At 31.2% G+C, this 25,860-nt stretch overlaps 2 protein-coding genes across 4 annotated transcripts; one reads left to right on the top strand and one right to left on the bottom strand.

Moving 5' to 3' along the window:
* Window positions 1-277: 277 nt before the first annotated feature.
* LOC132923176 (uncharacterized) lies at window positions 278-21,324 on the top strand. 2 transcript variants are annotated; one of them, XM_060987026.1, is made up of 4 exons: window positions 278-296; window positions 15,849-15,975; window positions 16,602-16,617; window positions 18,405-21,324. In XM_060987026.1, exons 2-4 carry the CDS (start codon window positions 15,864-15,866, stop codon window positions 20,917-20,919), a joined length of 2,643 nt encoding a protein of 880 aa, XP_060843009.1. In that variant the 5' UTR covers window positions 278-296; window positions 15,849-15,863; the 3' UTR covers window positions 20,920-21,324. The 2 variants fall into 2 exon arrangements, with proteins under 2 accessions (XP_060843009.1, XP_060843008.1); XM_060987025.1 differs by lacking the exon at window positions 278-296 and adding an exon at window positions 4,358-4,595.
* On the bottom strand, window positions 21,131-25,619 carry LOC132923177 (uncharacterized). 2 transcript variants are annotated; one of them, XM_060987028.1, is made up of 2 exons: window positions 25,269-25,619; window positions 21,131-23,122 (listed from the first exon to the last, which is right to left on the bottom strand). In XM_060987028.1, exon 2 carries the CDS (start codon window positions 23,052-23,054, stop codon window positions 21,609-21,611), a length of 1,446 nt encoding a protein of 481 aa, XP_060843011.1. In that variant the 5' UTR covers window positions 23,055-23,122; window positions 25,269-25,619; the 3' UTR covers window positions 21,131-21,608. The 2 variants fall into 2 exon arrangements, with proteins under 2 accessions (XP_060843011.1, XP_060843012.1); XM_060987029.1 differs by lacking the exon at window positions 25,269-25,619 and adding an exon at window positions 23,452-23,649.
* Between the last annotated feature and the right edge of the window lie 241 nt (window positions 25,620-25,860).

Here is a 25,860-nt window from a genome sequence, read left to right as displayed (position 1 = left end):
TATAATAGTCATACGTCGTTCGTCATAGCGTTGGAATGACGTGCATATTTTCCCCTAATTGATTGATTTGATTATAAATCGAAAATAAATAAATTTTTTTTTTCCAGAGCCAAAATTCAATAACATTTAAATACTTACCAAGTATTTGATATTTTATTGGAATATATTTCCAAATGAACCGCTTAAACGTCCGTGTATTTTGAGTACAAACAGCCCACTACATCATGATGTAATACCGACAAGTTCAGAAAAGAAATCAACTTGAAATTTTGAGCAAATATGATAATTCAAATAAGGTAATTTATTTATAATGTAACGATCTTACTTTTTTTACGAATTATTATTAGTTAAATTTTCCTGAAAAATGCTATATATACTAATTATTGAGAATTTCACGATTTAATGTACATTTTATTATTCATTTTAAAAATTTTAAAACCGTATTAAAATTAATCATTGCTTAAATTATTTAATACATCATTATAATCCAACATGGTTTTATCGACCATAAAACAATTACTAACGTCCACCAATACTTATATATATTATATAAATATAAGCAAATAGGACTATAATGACTATATTATTATTATGTTTACATACTCGAAAATATATCATAAAAATATAAAATATTCAGTGTAAGTAATACATCGCAAGCCTGTTCGCCCTATTTTTTTCCACCTAGTAGCACCTAGTTGTTCAAATTATGTATACTATTTAAGACTACCTAAACTGTGGCAATACAAACTTATTTTTTCAAATGAAACCAACCTTTTTTGTTGTATATTGTTAAGAAATTGTTTTTGTTTTTTAAATTATAATGTACCTATCTAAGTCAAAATAGTTTAATAACAAGTAAGATCTTTATTAAAGTTACTCACGAGGGATAAAAATCTTTGTAAATGAGTTAAAAAAACATCGAATAGATATAATATTGAGTTCAGTACTTAATATACTTGGAAAATTGTTACTGATTGATAATCAGTGATTATATATTATTAGAATTCCCAAATTCTCATTATACGTATCATTTTAACTAGTTATTAAAAAAGTAACCCGATTAATAATTTACAGGAAAAAAGAGTTGTTCTTATTTGAAAAAAAATTGCTACCACCTACATTACCTACATTTAAATATTTGAAAATATGACGTCTAATTTATTGTATACTTATAAAAAATTTTAAAAATCAGAATTTGAATAAATTAATTATTTTTAAAAAAAGTGGAGAGAGTATGCTTGGTAATTATCCTGTATGTATGTATATGTATATATATATATATATTATATTTTGTTCTTGGAATTATTTGTTATTATCATAATATCAATGGACAATAAATATTATTCACATAAAAATACACTAATTTGATATACCTATCAATATAATACGTGCTTAAATATATGACTACACTTTTATAAAATAGGTCTTGGAAAACATTAAATTAATGTGCGTAGGTAATACGTTTTTCTTAAAATCGTTAAGAGACAATCATCGAATCATTTATGTCAGCCTATATCATGAATCATATTTTGTTATTACTTTACACAATATTAAAACATCACTAAATAGATGGAAATCTAAAATGTATTAAGTACAATGTATAGATTTTATGTTACCTATATATTCATTGAATTCTATTGAATAAAAATGTATTTTTCATGGATGATCACGTTAAAATTATTGATGCGAAAAAGAATAACGTTATTGATGGTTGACGTCAATATCTATACCCAACTAATTATATACATAAGACATAACGTCACATGCCATATTATATTATATCGATATCTTTTGATACTTTGTTAGTAAATAATATAACTATACATAAATGTTAAATGTTATATTTATGTTCATAATAGATACGAATGTCTACTATCATTCATTACATTTCAAACCTTTAATATTTTAGAATAATTAAAAAAACATAAAAAAAAAGCTGTAATCTATGATATTTCAAATAATTAGATTATTAAATACATTTAAATTAACCAGTGAAATTGTCAATGTATAATTACGAGTATAACGGTAATTGATATTTAATTAAGTGAAGTAAAAATAAAAAGAGTATAAATGTATAATGTAATGGTTTATAAACACATATTTATGAATATATATATTTTTTAAGTATAAATCAAATACCTATCGAGCACTAATATTATGTATGGGTGCAGTATACATATCAATAAAAAGATACAATTTAAAAAAAAAAGTCATACTCTTTGTTAAATAATATATCTATTGTTTTTTCTCAAGTAATGAAAATCAATAAAATTATTAAAAAAAAAAACAATTAAATTATTTTATTAAAATATTATTTAAGCATTATACATATATAATATAACGTTTTAGTAACAACAACATAGTATCTAAATTTAAAATATAGGTAGTTATATGTTTCGAATGCATTTATATATTATTATTTAATTTGACGCTTCTAGCGTTAAAGTCACCAAGGAATATACACAATAATACAATATAATAATAATATTATAACGTGTATTAATACTTAATAGTAACTAGCATAATATAGCCAATAAAATTGTATTAATTAAAACAAGCGACACATATAAAACAAATATAATAACACTATATAACTTAAACATATAATTTATTATTTACATTATATATAGTTTCCACATAGTGTATTAAGTTACAAAAAACCTGAATCCCGAACGTATTAATCGTATTATACAGTGATAAAAATATATGTTGTTCGTATAACGGAATTCGTAGTAAAATTAAATAGAATAAAAACATAAAATACAGTCCAATAGTTCAATATTAAAACTAAATGAAAAACACACACAAACAAAATACGAATACAAACTCAATTGATATAGCTGATACACCGTGTAATGTATTATTTTGTATGTTAATAAGAAATCTGTTTTTTTTTCATATATACATATAAATATATCGTATTGTATATATAGAATAATAGGACGTACACAAATAAAAATAGGCACACATCTCGTATTGTAGTATCTATAGACACAACACGTATATATATATACGTATAATATATAAAATTGTATACATAATATATATTATGTTATTTACCGTGTCCGTATATACATTGTGTGCAAAAACATCACTCAATAAAATCAATCTACACAGAAACAATACGGTTTTTTAAAGCATATATTATGATAATGAAAAGAAAGACATATTAATTTATGTTTTAATTAAAACTTGACCGATTTCGCCACGAAAAATAATAATACATAATAACGGACACAGCGTATTTATTGTGATGACGGTGTCATCGTAAAATTTGTTTTTACTCCTATATAAAGTGATGTTCGGAAAACTATAAGTCGTAGAGTTGAATCAGAATTTTTTCCAGAATTCGAAAGTGTTTCGCACGAACTCGACTCATTCGTATACAAAATGCAACCTGCTGGCTGCACCGCTGCAGGCGTATTGTAATATGCGTTGCAGTATAAGTATATAATAAATATACTATAATATTATAGCCACTGATCATTAGGTTTAAAAGCGCGGGAATGCGCGGTATGTGTTCTTCCGGTTACTCTATATTAATTATTATATTAAAGGAACACACTAATGTTATTTATGATATCGGCGTTAGTATGGTCATGGCGCTTTCGTGCACGCGCGTATACATATATATAGATTATATATATATTATAATAAACATATTACGACCTACGTATGGATATTGTAGATACAAAAATATGTAGAGAATCGGGGCGATCGAGAGTCGCTAGGCCGTCATTACGATATTATATACGCGTATTATTCCACATGTAATACAATACGTGTCATTTTACTACGACGGACACGTGTGTACACTAATATACATAATAACGATGTCGATATACTATACGAAGAAACAATTCGGTCAAACCGATGGCGTCCCACGCGACCGTTCGCGAATAAATGTCATCGCAAGCTTCTATATTATATTAACATCGTCGTTGTTGTTGTCGTCGTCGTCGTGCGTCGTTGCCTCATTTTTTTTCCACTCGTTTGCTCGCGCACGGATGCACCTCGATTGCAATCTTCTCTCTTCGTCTCATCGTGTACGCGAAAATCGGCTGACCGTGTGTATATATACATACATACTCGTGTATAAATGAATAATTCGTGCGTTGTACATACATATATATATATATATACGCGTGTATGTGTGTTTACGACAAACACAATAACCCATTATGGAGGTCACCCTTTCGGCGTTCGAAAATGGAAATGGAAGAAGTCACCTATACGTACGTGTAACCGGCGGCGACCGCGACCGCGGTAGTGGTCGGCGACGGTGAGGAGGAGAGTTCGATGCACCGGCCGCCGCGATCTCAGCAGCCGCCGCCGCCGCCGCCGTCGCTGCCGACTGCCGACCATATAATATTGTTATTATACCCGTCGCAGTCTTCGCGTTTGCAGGTCAGTTTTCACAGTTCCGTCCGTCCGTCTTCGCGCCCGCCACACACTCGCTTGCCCACCGTCCGTCTCGCGTTTTCCACACTATCATCGTAATATAGTAGTCGTTTTTCGTTCCGTTTACCCCCGGTCAACTGTATCGCGTGTACGGTGTTCTTCTCATACGACGTTCGCAACCATAAAGATATTAAGTGAGTACTTACATTTATTATAATTCACATCTACAAATACCTATCTTATATATACATTTAAGTTATAATAACTATGGTCTGGGCCACTCTGGTGATCGATCTTGAAAGAGGAAACGAGCTTTTTTTCTATTAGTTTCGGTATCGCAGAGTAAGACTTAAATATATAATTATATATATATATATATATTCTTTTATAAGAGTTTGTTCGTTGAAACCATTGCGCCAGAGGTCCGATCACGAACCACGCCAATACTGCAGATATTGAGCGATAATATTAGATAATATTATAAATAAATATCGATTATGTTGCACATGTAGGTACATGCTGCCATACAACCTACGCTAAAAACATAATATAATGTAATATATTTATTTTATACGCGTGAACAACTTTCAATTATTGATCTATATGATGTGTTATACATCATAATTCTGATTTTACGTAACTTAATGTTTTAAACGTTATTTCTCTGCAAAAACAAAATATAAAACGGAATACAATTATATTAGGTATAAGTGCATTGTACGTAACGTTGTGGTACATAATATATAGTACACGATATATTTTAACACCTACACGAAGATCCGCATAATCACTGATCCTATACATTCATAATAACTTATTTCTCACATGATATAAACATACGAGTATAGTTTAAGATTTGATGATCTTCCTGGTGTACCTACCTAAATAATCATCATATTATATATATTATATAGTATTTAATACTCGTAATATAATAATGTTATTATCGTTGTTTTTGATAAACTCGTCGAGTACATTGACGTGTGGGTTTACGACCTCACTTGCTCACCATATTATACGCGCAACGTATGTGTGATCTTATGTCCGACAAAACTGACACACCGCAATGGTATAATAATAACTGTTCTTAACACATCACACGTCTATTTAGTATTTTCACATACGTAAAATCGGCCGTTCCGGTGTACAATACAGATACACGGTGTGTGCATATATGTGTTTACAAGTAGTGTGACGTGTATGTGAGCAAAACAGTCGTTTTATATTTACATCGTTCGATTGATCTAAAGTATTATACGTATTAGGTATAGTAATGCATAGTGTATACGAATGTCCGTTATTCGTGCGTAAAAAATCATTGTTTATATTAAATCCAATGGATGAATTATTGACAAAATCGTCAAACCGTGACTTGGCAATGGTCTTCCTGTAAACTGACCGCGTTTCCGAATCAGATTGGTTCCCGCGAACGCGTCTTTTTCATAGAATACCCTATAAATAAAATTAACAGATAAAAAAAATAAATCTAATAACCAAAACAATAGGATCCAATTAAGATGGCTGCAGAACCCGGGTGTATCACAATAATAAAAATGTTATAATATACCTGTATTATATTGTACTTTAGAATCGTTTGCGATGAAACATAATATTATGATTATTAGGTACAGCAACTAACACGACGAGACATGGTAAACAAACAATGATCAATATCTTAATCGATGGACCATTATGCGCGAGTATAAAAATATCTCATGAAATATGATATATTCCACTTAAAAATGCGTGACATATACCTATTATCATGGCGGGAAACACACGCGTGGACAACTTATTAGTTTTTTTTCCAATCATAATTTTATCGAGACGAGGTAGAAGTCCATATCATGTAGCTAGGATATAAAATAAATACATTTTTTCTTCACATTTTGATTTTTGCTTCGTGTCCAATCAATGAAACGTGACAGAGTCACTTATTATAATTCTACACGAAAAACGGACGTCCGTGTTTATCCTATATTTGACGTGGAAAATATGCTTGTGTGATTTTTTTAACACGTACGATATATGGTTGAAAAAACAACAGTGGTTTTTTTTAAACTCGTTCTACTCATTGGCTGGCCCCGTTTTCGTTTTGGACTACTCATTACAGATTACTCATGGTGTAAGGATGCACATTTACTATAGTTGTATATCAAGTCCATGTTAATTCAACAGGTTATATTCATTTCAATTAATTGATTGGCAGTATAAATGGTATCTAGGTTCACTTTCTCAATTTGACCATAATCTAAAGCACTTTTTTTTATCTAGCTGATGTCTCGCTATTGATGGGCCAAATTATCTGATCGCAAATTGCTTATCCAATAAACGTACGCAAATAATGGTCTAAACAATTTGATAAATAGTTTAACGATACTGAAATTACTAGCTTTAATAATCAGTAATACATCCAATTGTATATATCATTTTAGATTCCCTAAGGTGTAGAATTTTATTTAAACAGAAATGTGTTGGACGTAATTGACAAAAGATGATTTATTCACTAAATAGATGTAGTATGTAATACATATTTATAACTAATGCTTATACCAATAACTGCAGCTTATGGATGTGCAAAACTGTTTTATCAATAATGATTATTTACTTCCGTAATAAAAAAATAAATCTTCCGATGGAAAGAAATTACATGAAGTCTCTAAGAATATTTTAGGTCATTGTATTGTTTTTTAACAATTAACTATTAATTATTATTTAAACAAATAATTAAGTAGCACTGCTTAAGTGAATTTGCCCTAGGCCAAATCTATAAAACCAGTTTTATGACAACAACTATAGATTTATTACTACTTTAGTATACAAAGAGTAGGTACTTTACTTAATGTGGAAAAAATAAATTTTAATTTATTATGTATAATATAATAAGTATATATATTATTCAGTTCCATTTATATTGAATTATAGCATTATCTTCTTACTTATATATTATTTGGTGTATTTGTTATCATTTATCTGGGGCTTATTTTCATATTGATCTATAACGACAATTTAATAAGTAATAGTAAATACCTCAACTGCTTATTGGCCACAATATATATATATATATATATAGGTTAAGTATATATTATAAATACATAAATAATTAAATTAATACGTTTTATATTTAATTACATTAATAACTATAACCTAGGTACAATATAAAAATAACGAACGTCGTAAATTTTTATAGAGCTGTGACGTTTTAACAACTATCATATTACGCGTGTAAAATATGATATAAGATAACTGCTATTGTATACCTACAGAAAGTACAGTTTTACAGTTAGTAGATGAAAACAATACGAAAAACGTACCTTTAGCTGTCAAATAACGAATGGAAAAATACTAAGAACTGACCGATTAAACATTCCCGTTTACTGATTACTACAAAGTATACTTCTATACTTTGTTAAAAATATAGGTACACTGGGTACAGCCAACATAAAACCCGTGCCAATCGAAGGGCTTAACTATTATTATTTACGTTGGGCGCGGCTAAACACGAATAAATCATGATGACGCGAACCGACGAAAACAGTAGACCGTCGACCCGCCTATGTAGGTATAGTAAAATAATATGCCGCGAGCCGTTCGATATTTTGTATATATATATATCCTTTCCGCTATTCGTGATTGTCATCAATGACCCGCGCGACCACTGACTGGCTACCACATTAAATTTTATATTACATATTATTATACTATATAGTATTTACAATAATATTCATATTATATCTTACGGTTAGTACCTATACATACGCATCCATTATAAAATAGGTACCGTCGTAATGATACGATGTATCATCAATATATTCGATAATCGTATCGCACTTTAGTATTGTTAATAAATCGGCATAGTTAATAATTGATTATAACTCCATTTTTATACGCAAGTTCGCGTGATCCTTCCGGGGCTGTAACCCGATAACTGCAGGCAGAGACCTTCCGATGACGGACATATAACAATAAGCGATTATATAAAATATATAAGTATTAATGTGTTGTACGTTATGGGTATTAGCTGTGGTGTAGTGTAATAATACGACGTATATATGAAACTACAATAATATATTTTACAAACGAATTAACGCGTGAACGCACCCTCCCAGCCGCCGCTCTATCCAAACGGGTGTGTGACGTTGATGTATAACTTAGGTCTTATAGATACACCGTATATGTATATAATATATACATACATTATACAGAAAGAGTGCTATACCATCGTAATATACGTATATAATATTATGTACGCAGACGCATGCACACACACACACACACACACGCACACGCATACACACACGCGCGCGCGTTCTCCTCGGGCTTAGCTCACCGAACACGTTATAACGGTAAACGCATTCCTATATTACCGGCAAGCGTGAGCGCGTAAGACAACACACACTATTCGACTGTTTATCTATTTCTTATTAATTTCTGGGCGTGCGTGTTTTTATACATTGAGACAGTTGGTGGGTGCAAATATCATGTTATTACACGCTCGTTTATGTGGTCAGTGTTTTTTTTTTTATACATTTATAAAATTTATTATTTTTTTTTTCTCGGCCGGAGACTTGAACGCGCGTGTGCAAATAGTCTGGTTTGAGACTCGTTACGTACATTTATTATAGGTACACATTTAAATACATTATAGGTATTATCATATCAACGACATTATATTATAATATTCATCGATCCGTTTACGCGTCTATGCACTTTGGCAATGGTCAGACCTGCTATAGTCTTACAAGTATTTTTAGAAGTTTTGAATATATGCGGGAAACTGATCTCATCATACAACAGACTTCTGAAACATTACTCTTGGCCAGATCTGCGAAATTACGTTTATTAGATAGTTGTATTCAGTTGTATACGATTTACATTTTTATTATTAACAATTAGTAGACTATGTTTTACTTAGAACTGCGTTTTAATTGGTCAATACTGCAATAGAACGTGATGTCAGACGGGCCACGCTCACGCACGAAAAATAACTGTACATATTTTTCGTAATACTATACTACACACATGTACTTGTAATACAGCTATCACGACACAACGGCCAAATATATAGGTATTATATTACGTGTATGACGTTTCACACATGGATAATATAATATAGTATCGTAGATCGTTGTGTCATTATACCAATATCGTGTTTGTATGTATGTGTGTGTGTGGGCGTGGGTGATGGATGTAACTAGCTATGTGCAGTTAGTAAATAATGTCCGTTATATAACCACAATTGAATCCGACTTTTGTGTATACGTAGTAATAAGCGCATCATGGGGTATAGGTACAAGCCAATATATACTGCAGTCGATTGATATAATGATTAGTGGTATATATATATATACAATATATGTTGCAGCAGTATATAAATATATAATAATATAATACCTATATCTAATAATCGTATAATATAATATTATGTTTTTAACGGTTCCATACTTGCACCTAAATAAAGTGAACTTGAATTATATATCTTCGTGCTGTATTTAAAAAATCGATGAATGGCTATTATTAAACAAATACCGCCTTTGTATATATTATTTATCTAATATGATGAAATCATATTTTTTTTTTGAGGACAGTGAGAAAATAATTTTCGTTCTTATTTTTAGAAAAATATTACATGTGTAACAATATTAAATTTTATATAAGTAATTATATAATATTCACAAACTTTATGTAGGTACCTATACTAAATAACTATAATATACTGTGCATTATAATAAACGTTACATATTATAGGTATATGTCAGGTTAGGTTTATTTCAGCTTTCTCCGCTCGTATAAATATTAGCCGAAAAAAAATTTATAATGAAAAAATAGCAAACGCGTGACTTGGGATATTTTCAGAGATGTTATCGAAACTAATTATACATGTGTTTACATGTAAATCTATAGGTGGTAGTTGAACTTTACCACGATAGCTACTAATTTGTCAAAATACCCAGGAAGTACACGTAACAAAATTTAAAGCGCAATGATTGCTACCTACAAACTATTATATATATTTATCGTGTAGGTATAATATACATATTTTGTAAATTAACTTTAGCGAATCATCATTATTTAAAACGTTATTCGATATTAAACGATTTTTTTATTACATTTCATATGTGTAAAAACTAAAAATACAAGGTAGATAATATATGTATTAAATAGCCACACGTTTACTAAAAACATAATTTAATAAATACCTATGGAATATGAGTACATGATGCAATTATAATAAACTAAACGCTTAAATAATATTAATAGCATACGAACGTAGGTACATGACGAAAAATATTTATTATATTTCATATAATGCACGTAAACTCTATTAAAATTCGGTAGTGAATAAATCAACAATCACGTGGGTTTTACGTTTTTAGAATAACACTGCAGAAAAATGATAAATAATTGGTTTATCATTCATAACTCTACATTCTACAATAACAAAAAGCTTAAAATTCCTAACGGTTCTTTTAAATATACGTATACAGTCATACACGGATTTAAAATACAAAATATCTCGTACAATTAAGAACAAAGTATTCAGCCGACTCGCATTATTATTATTGTTATTATTATTTTTCAAATAAAATTATAAACTAAGTTAAAAGAAATAATACTTTTTAGAAACAACGTAATAACTCGAGTTTAAAATGTTTTATATATATATATAACAGAACCATATAATACTAGTATACTATTATATACTTGACACAGTTATACAATTTTATAACTTAATTAATTTAAATAATATTACTACGATATTTTTTACGCTGTTTGGTGTTTAGCCAAAATCGTCAATGTTTACAACTTGAGATTAACCTAAGTCATTTACGAGCTATATAATTTCTGTATTATGTATTTTGTGGATAGATGTTTGATCTGATATTATTTCATGACACACACATTAAATTTACTGTTATTGACAAAACGAATTAGGAGCATACATAGCAACTTTGCAAGAATATTATTCTTTCTGGCCGAAGATTATATATATATATAAGAATAAATTTTACTTCGTAAATACTTAAAATTATCCAAACCTTTCGTAAACATACCCACACGTGAATATTAATATATTTTTATTGCCCACTGCATCGTATTAGCTTACACGTACCAACATAAAAACAACCCAGTAACAATAAAATGAATTCCATTCAAATAAATATATAGTAATATTATTACTATGCCCTACCCCAAGCTTAACCTTGTAACGATTCTATACAGGTGTCTCCCATAGTTCTATCGACCGTATAACAAGTTGTTAAGGCGTAAAACGAAGAAATTGGTGTAATCATCCTGACGAATAAACCTTTTTATTTAAACTAATCCAAAAAATATATGCTATAATGAAAATCATAAATCAGACACACCTGTCCTGGATAAGTTATAATGATAATAATAATAAAATTAATAATGGTATGTACCTCGTTTCAAAATAATTGAATGAAAATATCCTAATTGCATTACGAAATCAGATCACTCACACGATAGGGTTACAAGTCCTAAAAAAAAACAGTTCAAAATTATCTAATTATATGAATAAAATACTTTTTTCCTCAGAAATTTAGAATAAATAAATTCCAGATGAACCGATAAAAAAGCAATAATAGATAAATGATTATCGACCGATAATCAAAAAATCGAGATAGATAAATTTAAAAAATATGCTAGTTTAGTGGATAGGTAAAAATTTCTGATTCACTATTGTTAAAAAAATCGTTTAAATTGTTAGTTTCAAATTTCTAAACCGACGATTCACCCATTTTTTTTAGCTCCTATTAAATTATAAAATGCAGGACATAACTATATTTGTTACGCGTGGTACGTCTATATAGCATATAATATTCTTAGGTATTATTGTCTACTATAGTTTGTTTAATCACCCGTTTAATCCGACGTATGATTGTTTACCTACTGCATAGTTATAAATTCATTATAAAAGTATACCGAGCAGTCGTGTGGATATCATTTATTCCTCACTGTTTGTTATTTGAAATGAATAACGGATTTGGATATTCAGCATGTGAGTACGGCTTCCAAATGTCGTCGTCATATTCAAATACATAGAACAACTTGGAAATAGCACAGTCGTTTACAATATTCATCATATCAACGTATCGTATTTGAAGCTTGAACCACCTACCCCGGGGAGTCAACCGTATAATGTGCACACATAATGTAACGTTGCAGTTATAATATTTTGTCTAACGGACCATCTTATTTCTGTCATGACCGCGCGACAACGACAATAACAAAACAATATAGATAGGCATTATTATTATTATTATGATTATTATTATGATCATCATCGAGTGAACGGTAGCTGTCCGTTGTAACTGTTAATTTCTTTAGGCGGCAAACCACGTGAAAACGTCACATTGACGTGCGGTCATGTTGTTGGAATATGCCTTTGAAACGCTCTACCTCCTCACCAGTACACCACCCATCCGTCCCTCCCTCTTCTAAAAAAACAAAAATCACTCGTTCATTATATAGTAATAGGTTTTGTATTCAGTCATGGTTATGTGTTATTACTGACACATTAGATGGTCAGAACATTACCTTTAAAATATACACATACAATCACGCGATACAACATAGGCACTTATAGCGGTTATGTGATGGTAAAAAAATTGATCAATTTGTCAATATTCTCGATGCAAGTGATCTTATCTTGTACTATTGTATGCTGCAAAACGTTATTTTAAACATAACGTCTCTAAATACCTAATACGCATGGCACGCCAATCATTTTGTTTAAACGAATAAATCACACTTAGTACCTATCGTCATTCGTCAAGCGATTGGAACGAAACGATAATGTAATTTGCATGGGTATAGCCACATAAATTAATATATTTTCTGTTAGGTTAAAACATACAAAAATATAAATAAATAACTTAAACGGTCTTATAAAGTAATTAGCATGAAATTTAGGTTTATATAATAAGAATAACAAATAATAATAATAATATTATTATTACAAGTCGTTAATAGGATATGAGCTTTCAATACTTTCGTTAGTAAATACAAATATAGGCGTAATGCATATATCGTATAAAACAGAATTATGCAATTAACGCGGAAACTGTTTTGAAATATTACAGCATAAATTACAAAAAGTTAAAATAAAAAATTTAAAACCGCTTTTGTTACCTATTAAAAAGCGAATAACGGGTTTTTGCTACAAAGCAGTATTCACACGCCTAGTGATAAAATGTCTATAGTATGAAAAATTATGTTATTATTATGTTTTTTGTTTTAATACATTTAACATTTAATGTAGGTATATAACGTCGTAGTACCTGGTTAATTTCTTAAATTAATTTAATTATATAATCACTGTAATATAACTGACTATATTGTTAAATTATTTACTTTGGATTTTACATAAATGTAGTACACTAACAATATAACAGTGTTTTCGAGTGAAATTATATATATTTTACGCAGGTATATAGGTTTAATTTTAAATTTATTTTTCTGGAAAATTATAAACTTACTATTGCTAAAAACTATAATGTAATACTTTATTTCACATTTCATCTAAGAAATTATCTGTATCTATACTTCACTTGATAAATTATGAATATTATAAATCTATCGCAATATTTTTAAATCTTATTTTTATTTGCATAGATATTTTATTATTAATATTAGTATGCAGGTGAATATTTAAAAACTAAAAACAGTAAAATATATAGTATTGTCATCGATACTAGATAGATATTGTATAAATCAATGTCTAAAATTATTTTGTTTTTTTTTTGAAAAATTTTAAGTATGAAGACTTATTAATAAAACTATTATATTATATTTAACGTACATATTATAATTATAATAAATATTAGTTTCGATTTAATAGTTTTTAAAACTATTGTATTTATGGCAGTTTATTAAGTTGACTTTAATTACATAAATACTAAAAATTAAAAATCAATACCTACTACATTATTAAAATAAACTATTGACTCTTTGCATAATAAATAGATTTAACAACGATACATACAAATAAATAAAACAAAATACCAATTATACTAATTTATAAATAATTATGAAATATTTTTAAACGATATAATTTTTTTATAGGTTAAATTTGATATATCAATAAGTACATCATAAAACCAATCAAAACACAATTCAAACTAAAAAAAAAAAAAACAATTTATCAAATAACGTATGTTAGTAAATAGAAATGTCCGTGAAAAAATAGTAATTTAATATTATTTTATCTGTCCTAATAACCCAATTTTACGGTAAACACATTAACAATAAATCAAGTAAATCGAGTAAAACAGAATTAAAGTACCTACTACCTATATGTTATGATTAAATAATAAATTGTGATGTTATATTTATTAACAATGAACGTGATCATCCTATATTTTTTATATTTAAAATGAAAACTACTTTTTCAAATTGATCTAATATTATTTATACTATAAGATGCTGTAATTTAGTATAGATTATATAAAAAAATTATAAAATAGATACTTAGATTACCAACATATTACCATTATTAACTCCAATATTTTAATCATATGAAACTTAGTACATGACGCCTATTACTCAAAATTATAATATAGACATACTTATTAGTTATTATTATCTAATATCCCTAGTGTAGTAGTGTGTAGTTAAATAAAAAAAATGTCAACTTTTATAGCATGAGTTAATTACTAAAAATAACTCCTATCGTCGTATACAACGATCTGTTGAATTCACCATTCTATATTTCTAAGTGTAACAATAATAATTTTTTTTTTATTTTGTCTGTTGCTAATTTGGATATTTCTCTATCTCTCACCTCTAAAATTTATCATTTAAAACACGCAATCTTTATAATTAATTTATCTCGTGTAATTAAGTTATATCTAATTGTATTTTTCATTTCATATTATTGTTGGACATCAACCTGTGAGTGTGATTTTTATGTACAAAATGTTTGTCTATTACAATTGTAATTTATATCTAAAATATATATATATATATACATATTTAAATAAATAAAGTTAATTTGTAACTTTTAAAGCTATTTTATTCACTAATATTATGTTTACTTTACTCTAAATTCCCAATAAAATGCGTAATTTGGATATAATATAATTATAATATATAATTCAATTTCTAGTATTAGTATATTATAGTCTTAAACTCTTAACACGTTCATATTTTATTATATTATTATAAATTAGATTAATATCTATAAATATAAAGTTTTTTTTACAATATTAAGTTATGGTAACTGGCAATGTATTTACGATAAAAATTATAATAGGAATATTCGTCTATTGAAAACAATCCTAATAGTATTATTACAACCTAAATTAAAATACCATACATAGTACAATTTATGTGTTTTTATGAGTTTGTACATACAATAGAAGAATAGAAATCTAGTAAAATTCGTTTATGTCAACAATTCACTAAAATTATTTTTTTTTCAGATCGGTGGTATTACAATGAGAAGAATCAACCGTCGGTTGGTTTTGTTATCGATCGTACTCGTGTGTGACGTAGTTAGTGTATTCGGGAGACCTCAAGAGCAGAGCTCAGCTAGCAGCACATTAAAAGGTGACATAAAAGAATACATATATATAATATTCAATATGGACAATGTGTGTGGAATTTAATATCTTGATGAGCGACAAAAATCAAATCAAAATGTGTTAGAATAAAATTATTATTTTTTGAATATGTTTATCAACGCAACATATTAAAGTGGTGTTTAAACGTTATATTTAAAATGCATAAACTATTAATACATTTCCATTGGTCGTATACAATTTTTTAAACATTTTTTAATTTTTCAACACATAACACAAACCAATATTATCAAAATTAACCAAAATTAATTAATTGAAATTATTATTATGATAAAACATAAAATTCAATCTTAGTGCCTGAAAATGTAATTGTGTAGCACACATACATGTCGTTACTTTTGCCTAATCATTACGCCGTCATACTTGATAAATTAATTTAAGGCTTTATTTTATACATTTTTAATTTTAAGTTGAATACAATCGTTATATAAAAACTTTTGTTATATTTAATACGATTAAATCAACATATTTTAAAATTTTAAACAATTAATTTTTATTTATTCATAGTATACTTCGCTAACACTTTGTTCCATATTATACACAATCAAACATCAATTACATTTTTTAATACTATTTTATTTTTATTTGTTACAGATGATCTTGTTAACAGGTATACAGCTTTTACTACGGCCACTCCGAGATCTTTGGAATTTGTGGAAAGCTACTTGAGCACGTCTAAAAATCAATACGCATCGAATGTCATAAACAAAAAAGAAGACACCCGTTACGCTGAACCCGATCCATCATTAAGACCTTTTTTCCAATTCCTTTTAAATTCAACTAAACGAAAAAAACGAAATTTAACCAAATCGTCAGATAGTCGTCTAGTAGAAAACTTTATCAATTACTCTATTAATAATCTTCGAAATCCGGTCCGTGCTGATTCATTAGATTCAATTATTCTCATGCATAATGTTAGGGAACACTCGTCATATAAACATGAACCCGAAACTCAATATTTGCCTGTACCAATTTATTCAAGAGTACCAAAACCAAAACCTTTAAAATATGATTTATTTTCGCCTGACTCTATATCTGGATCTATTTATCAAACTTCTACCCAAGATCCGTATAAAAATTGGCAAGAAACACCGTTGATTTTTCCCGATAGCAATAAAAAACCACCAGTTTCTCACCCACCTTTTATCTCATCCAACTATTATCAACCCAATTACAATACTCCAGTTACTGTTAACAATCAATCACCAACATTTATAACCCCTATTGAACTACAAGCCCCCACATTCATAACGCCAATAGAATATCAAGGACCAACTTTCGTTACGCCAATATCCGTCACTCAAGCACCATTAACTGATGGGAACCCTCCACCAACAATAGTTATTTTGGAAGATATAGATACGGTAGTAGAACCACCGATAAGTGATCCGATCGTAGAACAAGATCCAGCGGGTGCAGGGGGTTCTGGTGCAGCTAGTGCAGCAGCAATTGGTGGTGCAGCTGGAATCATAGGTGCAGTAGGCGCAGGAGCTGGGATTGCCGGGATTGCCGGAGGAGCTATAGCTGGAGGAGCAGCAGTGGCTGGTGTGACTGCAGGAAATGGTGGTGGAGGGGGAGGTGGGGGAACTCTTACACCAGCAGATGTAGCGCAATGCCGAGCGGGTGGCAGTGCTTCAAAAGTGTGTTCTGAGTTAATAACAACTTCATCGTCTTCAACTACGAGTAGTTCTGGTTTTATACAAATTTTAGACGACTTAATATACTTATTCACTTCTTTTAATTTTTTCGGACCATTGATGATAACTTTTTGGTCGATTATTTTTCCACCTATGTCTATTATTTTGACCAGTGGTCTAGGTGTGATATCATTTTTGTTCCCTTGGATATTGCCAAGAATATGGTTTGGTCGTCAGCTCATGCATACATTTAATATTAATCAGTTTGAAGAACGTTTTGATAATACAAATGACTACCATCAGCCATATTATTACTAATATTTTTGTCATTGTAAAATATCTAAATATTTAATTTTTTAGATCCTTTTAAATAACTGTAATATTCTTCATTACATTTATTTCCTTTTCCTCGTTCGTGTGTTCGGCGATTACGGGTGTATGTCTTAATTAACTGTATTTACATTGCTTTTATAAATAAGATTATTTTTAATTATTATTAATAGTTAGTTTTAATTTTCAGGCTGTGACATCGTTATTAAGATATTTTTGTACAAATAAATATGATAAAATTATACGTTTTAGGATAATTTATAATAATTTATGCGTATAATATATTGTTATACGGTATAACTAAATCAATAAAATATTAAAATATAATCATAATATTGTAATCTGACTTTTTTTATTAAATTCCAAAATAATTTACCATTATATATATACCATTTAATTATAAACTAATTAAATTTATTTATTTTTATAGGAAAGATGATGTGGCAACGCCGATCGTTGTGTTTGCAACCACAGCTGTCGAAGCAGGGGATGCCCGTGCCCACACTACTAAGCCCCCACCGATGGATGATTCAATGAAGTCAGTTAGCGATCAACTTCTTCAAACATCTACATCTAGCAGTATAGTTGTATCTTCGGAAGTTAGAACAGTTCAAAAAAATGAATCACCTTTAAAAGGAGAAGTTGTCCCTGTGCTAACCGATGAAGATGTACACGCTGTAGGCCCATACAGTTACAAAATATCGTCGGACGGACCGACAAGACCAACAGGAGATTTGTCTACTTGGATTCTATTGGGTGGTGAATCTTCACCAGCGCCACTAAATATGGCAACAATTAAGAAAGTACCTAAACCAGTTGATGCAACTACATCTTCACTTTTACAGTCGTATGAAACAAGTACTACTAGAAAAAGAAAACCTACAACTGAAAAAATGACTACTACTAATTTACCAGTCACCGAATCCCCGATCAAGCTACAAGATTCTAAATTTAAAAATAAGACGCCAGTTATTGTTGGAAAAATACCTACTACGACAACAATAAAAGAAAAAGTTGAAGAAGTAACCACTCCTCTTTCCGAACTACCCCCATTGGATAATAATACGAGATTTGGAACTCCTGTTGTCACGTTTCCTCATGTACCACCTAGACAAAGACCTTCTGCAAATAATACTAAAAAAACAGAAAAACCATTAACAACAAAAATAACCTCTACTGCTGTCGTTATTTCTAAGCCTTTAAATAACACAATGTCAGTGTACTCTACTACTATGCCTTCGGTTACTAATACTACATCATCTTCTACCACAGCAGTTTCAAATATAAATGTAACTGGAATCGCAGAAAATGTCACAGAATCAAATAATTCTACTACACAAAGTACTTCGTTAAAAAAGAAAAAAAAGAAAAAGAACAAGAATAAGCGTAAGCCAGTTAAAATTTCAAATGATGACGCTCAAAGTAAAATTGATGAACAAAGCACTAAAATTACTCCAGGACGACCATTATCAACTCGAATTTATAACTATTTAGCTCGTGAAGTTATGCCCAATGTTGGAGTCGGTTTAGTTGGTTTGATGTTAACTGCTGGTTTAGCAGGGTTGTTGTTATATTCACCACTAGGAGGAGCTGCTATACCTTTGGTACCATTAAGACGTACTGACTCTCACGCACATGGTCATAGTCATGGACATAATCCTAGTTATGTTCCTCCTGAAACCGATAACTCTCAGCCAGAAGAACAAGTGTTCGGTCAAGTACTTTCTGGAATGTCTTATGGTCATAATCCGTATGGTAGAGAACGTCCTGACGCAGTTCCTAAATACAAGTCATCTTATCAACCATCTGAATACCCAGCCGTGCATGATGTACCAAAATATAATCCACACGACTCTAATAAATATTCTGCTCACGATGTAACAAAATATGCTACAGCAGCCGATACAACTAAATACTCTACACATGACGGAACCAAATACGCAGTTGTTGAAAGTACTAAATATTCAGGCCCAGACACTACCAAATATTCAGCTCCAGATACATCAAAATATTCGACAATTGACGTAAGTGCTACTCAAGATAAAGCACCGTATACTACTCTAGATGCGCCTGAAGGACCAGCATTTGAACAAACACAAGATAGCCAAGATGAGACTTACCAAAATCACCATTATGATGAACTCAAGTTTGATTCGTCTAACGCTTATGAACAACCTAAATATCAAAGTACATCGCAGGTGAAAGGAGTGTACAAGGAAGATCAATCTTCTTTTGAAGCACCAAAATATCCAGGCTATGTTCAAGATGTACCTAAAGAAGAAACTGTAGCTGTAAATTATAATTTTGATAATCACCGAACAGACGAAAAAGATAGTTCTACCACGTCATCATCAGATCCTACGTTTTCTGCATTACAGGGTATTCCAAAATTTTATGAACAAAGTGGAAATCCAGAACAAATATCTGTAAACGTGCACCAAACTATGAAGATGGAACACGGGCCTCGAAGTTTAAGAATAAGGCGTCAGGTGGACGAACATAATGAAATTGATGCACAATTACCAGATGAAACCACAGAAAAGCCTACCGAAAAACCTGTTGATAAGAGTACTGAAAATCAAACAGTCGGTGATATTTCATCTTCTACAACTACGTCAACATCAACTGTCTCCACAAAAATACCCGAATCGTCTGAATCACCTACTGTGAATAACAACCAATTCTCATTAATGGACATTTTAAGAAGAGTAGCTGAAGTCAAATTGAAAATGGGAATTGAAATCCTAAAAAATACAGCTGCTAGTTTTACACAATATGTAAATGCTATCCAAAGAAAAATGACGCACATGGTTAGGAATCTACAAAAGTCCAACGACAGACAACAGCCAGAGAACAAACAGGAACAAAATGACAAAGCAGATTCAAATGTATCCGATGAGAAACGACAACGAAGATCAATTAGACATAGGATTTATTCAAATTAGTTACTTTTAAGTGGAATTAAAATAAGTTTGGTGATATGATGGGAATGTACAATGAACTGGGGAATTTCTCTTATAATATTTTCAAGACCAAAAACTTCAACTAAAATATTTCCATATAGTGTTTTATGGATATTTTAGGCTCAAGTTTTGGGATCTACAAACATATTGTAAATCAAATTGATTTATAATATGTTTTTGAGAGAAAAAATAATAATATGGATTTGTATTTATTAAATGTTTAAAATACATATTGACATATTGTAAGCTTAAGTGATCGGTACATTGCTACTATTGTATAGCGCATAATATGTACCTGTCTATGTAAATATTAATTTAAATTTTATATTTTTTTATACGTAACAATATACAGTGTTTTATTTATCGAATAAATACAATAAGTGTTTATTTTTATTTTACTTTTACCCAAAATATTTACTTAACATCAAAATAAAATGTCATACTGCGTATCAAATTACAATAAACAGTATACAAGCACTTAAATAAATAAATTAAATACAACTGGATTAAAACTATTACATTAAATAAATAAATAATTAGTTATCGTGTAGTTACATAACAGTGCTCAAAAGGTATTAAAGGTATTGGCAACGACATCAAATAAACATTGAGCGGAACGCAAAAAGGTGACAATTGAAGAAAAGAAATTACAGGTCATTTAATGTCAAGAATTATCTAGGATATACGTGATGATGAAACACGACTTCTGGTCTGGTCGTAAGATCCCTGCGCTTTCTGTCCACCATCATCGGTAGGAACATTGCCATGGTAGCAGCTGGTAACATCCCAGCGCCTACTGCGGCTAACATAGCTCTTCGCTCGTCATTGGACTTTGCTGACCTGTCGGAAAACACTTGCACGTCATTTTCATTTTCTTTAAGTGCTCTAGCTGCGAACTCCCTTTGCTCTTGATCCACCGATTTCTGTGAAACGTCCACCTCGATCATGCCGTTGTGTGATGTAGTCACGTTTTGCGAATCTTTATCCGGTGGCAGCACCATTAATCGTACAGTCCTCTTGGACGATATCGGTCGACTTACTGTATCTGCTGATCGACCGGTCACTTCATCTGATCTACTTACAGTTTCAATCGGTCTGTTGACTGCGTCAATAGATACCGACCTTCCTTGCAGGCTCCTGTTAGGTCGATGCGGGATCGAATAACCTTTAGTGCTGGATAAAAGCACCCATTGTCCATCTCCTTCTGCTTCTGTGGGCCTCGGACCACCATAAGATGCCTGTCCATAGTCGCCATTCCATGGTTTGTGGTAAGCGTCAGCGGGAAATTGTCCAGGTTTACCGTCCGTAATTATATCTTGCTCTGCGTTGTTCCATCCATAAAAGCTCTGCGAGTTATGTGGTGCCGACGGTTTTTGATAGTTAGACGCCTGTGACGGCTTGGACGAATAATCGTAAGTGGGTCGAATCCAAGGGCGCTCAGTGGTCCATTCAGATTGCTGCTGTTGGGGCTGATGATAATTATTGCTTGGTCGTTGTATAGGCCTGTTACTGGCCCACGGAGAATAGCTGGCTTGTGTGTGGTCTTGGGGTGGAGGTGGCCACGTTGGGCGGTTGTTTGGTTCCCATTTCTGTATGTGCGACGACGACCAAGCCATTGGTTCCAATGTGACCCAACCACGTCGATCGTCATATGGATTTTTTGGGTTCTGTTGTGGATCTACTAAATTCCACGATGCCTTGGATTTGTCTTGATTGCCACTATCGTCGTATGATAATATTTTATCGGACGATTCAGAATCGCTGTCTGCTTCACCGTAACGTTTAAGTATTCGGTTTAACTCATCCTGGGTGTACGGCTTGAATGTGGCGTCGGATCCTCCCAGTTCAATCCCCGCACACTCATTGTTATCCGTACATTCAATTGAATATTTCATTTTAGCCGGATCTGTTGCTCCAATAAGTGAAGCTCCAGTTATTGTGTCTCGCCTCCATTTTATTGTCCCCGCGTTCGCATCATCTCTAACTGTGAATGGCTTTGATGTGATTATATAATTAGTTTGTGTGTTTGGCGCCGAGTTATAGGACCGTGATTCTGTATTGGCCGACACTAAGATCACCGGCAATACAGCAACAATCCAGATGAACATTGTAAACATTTTTTTATTACAACGGTATGTGATAAAAGATTGTTGACATTCTTTGAAACCAATCCTTTTGCTATGTTCTGCAAAAATAAATAAATGCATTAAAAATTTAATATGCCCAAATTATTTTGTTGAAATAAAAATTATATTATAATTATTGAAAGTAACTTTGTTTATGTCGAATTATAGCCGTCAAAATATTTTAAGTGTACCTACTAGTAAGTTACTAGTAGGTATGTGTACAAAAAACATTTCTACTTTCCATCTCATCATTCACAATTACTATGCTAATGACTAGTTATCACTAAATTACTTTTTAACTATTTCACTTTCATAAATCCGTTTTATTTTATAATGATCTGTTTATAATGATATTGCAAAATCTCATTCACACTTCTTTATTTATTACCTTTTTGTCCGTCCACGATTGTATGATTTGTGTACGATTTTGTAATGCGCTATTGTAAGGTCATTACGATTATTAAAAAATAAAAATTGTTGTTTGTATTTTAAACTTTGTTATGAGTTTAGATGTAAACTATATAGAATATGAAAATGTGCTGCTTGTAAACACTCCGATACTGTTCGCTACCCACGTGTCACTGTGCGAGACAGCATTCGGATGGCTCGAGAAAGGATACAGTGCAATGAAAATTCGTTGGTGGGTTCACGCAGTTATTGAAGCGCGGAAACGGTGAAAGTACTTTCTATTTCTGTAACTGTAACATATTTATTCCCAGCGAAAAAAAAGAAAAAGAATTCTCGATCTCGTTGACTCTGGAAATTTCCAGGTTACGCCAATTAGAGGGGTTCGTTTTTATATTTGATTTAATTTGTTTTGTGCACATACATTTCCGATAGTAGATTTAACAACAGACAATACAGTAGAAAATCAAACGTGAATGTTTACTGTCACGTATCTACAGAGAATCTTTATGACAATAGGCTTTAGGATTTCACAAATGAATGCTCTACCCTACAAGAAGTGTACGGTCATTTTATTGTACAAACAAAAATCCTATTCAAACTGTTTAATGTTTATCTAATAGTCTATAGGTATTCAAATATCCGACAGTATGTATAAAATGTAACACAATGAATTATACATGCATATTGCATGCATATTGCATATGTAGGTACATTAGTTAATTATTTATATTTAAAAACTACGTTATATTTAACTTTCCTTTTGTCATCCTACGAATCCAAGATAAGTGGATAAACAAATAATTAAATTATAATTCTATTTCATTTTTCTAATTACACAATTTTTTTTAACTCATAAAAACTGTTGATCATTGTTTTTTAATTTAATAATAAAAACTCATTGAAAAAATATCACAAGCTAATTGCATAACTAAAACAATGCGTAACGAAAGAATTTACCTTGTTAACGGCATTCGCCAATGAACTTGAACTTCATAATAATTTATTAGAATTCTCTAATTGTTTAATTATATATAGATACATATATATATAGTTGGTGAATTGATATTCATTATATTATATGTATGTATTTCAAATTCTATACAACATGAGTCTAATATAAGGTATCAGAGACTATTTATAATGACATTTCATAAATTATAAAAAAAAAAAGTAAGTTTATTTTTACTGTAGATATAATATTTGAAAATTATTGTTAAATTCAATACCTCATCTTAGTGAATATATTTTATTTTTCTGAATCCAAGTTAAATACGTATTGTTCATACCTACTTGAAAGATTCATATTTTCACAATCCTAATACTTAATACAAATTTTTGAAAACTTTAACTAAACAATTTAGTAATCATTGCCGTAAAAGGTTTATACGTTTATACAAACTCGTTATACCTATATATATATATCACTTACTGTTTGTCATCAAAGTCAGAACACAGTCTGAGTAACTCAGATACGTCGACTTATAAATTATATGTACTTAACGTTTTGTAAGTTAAATGTTCTGAGTTTACGTCTTTTCGAGAAAATATAACAAATAAGTAATTTTATTTGTACGGCTATTTTACTAGTCTATTCATGGTAAACACGTGTTACGAGGTGCGAAAGTCCCGGGACGGTCGAGTGTGATCGCGTTAAGTACGGACATTTGCCCGGCAATCCAACGTAGCTACTTATCGGGATAAAGATCAAACTCGGTAAAAAAAAAAAAATATATAATAATAAGACAAAGTCACCGCGGACGATCGATATTATTTATTATAATGCGAGTGCGTGTTTACCTTTTCGGCAGTGGCGGGCGACGATGGCGGCAGTTGTCGGGAACAAGAACGGCTGCAGTCGAATCGATGGGACCGGAAGCGACGGAAGTCCGTTTCGGCACGTCGGGCCCCGGCGGTGAGATGACTTGCAATGACACCGGTGCGGACCACACGATCAGACGATAATTTATGTTTTATTATTATATCATGCACTAACATAAAACGAAACTTGCGGAGTCGGCGCGCGCACGTTTTGACTGCGTGTGTGTGCGTTTGTTTGTGTATATTATTTGTCGGCGTAGCGCCACGGCGGCGGATCGGTTAGTAGCCGTTTAATAACGCACGTCCGAGGTTTTATTAGTCACTGAACGGGCGTCGGGATCGCGACTCGCGGGAGAGAACCGCCCGGGCGGCGCCGACCGGTGACGGCGGGCCCCCTCGGCCGCCGGCGGTGGAAAACCATCGGGCGGACCGTGTGCCCCACCCCTCGGAGCTCGCCGCCGAGAGGGCCACCGGACCAGAACCGCAGGAAAGTTTCCCGAAGCCACCTCTCAGGATTTTTTCTCTTTCTTCCGTTGTTTATTTCGACTCGCGTTCTCTCCGCTCGTAGACC

Source organism: Rhopalosiphum padi, chromosome 2 (assembly GCF_020882245.1).
Source record: "Rhopalosiphum padi isolate XX-2018 chromosome 2, ASM2088224v1, whole genome shotgun sequence".
In the NCBI taxonomy this organism is placed as follows: Eukaryota; Metazoa; Arthropoda; class Insecta; order Hemiptera; family Aphididae; genus Rhopalosiphum; species Rhopalosiphum padi.
Note: the sequence above shows the minus strand (reverse complement) of the source record. Positions and strands in the feature narration are given on the sequence as shown.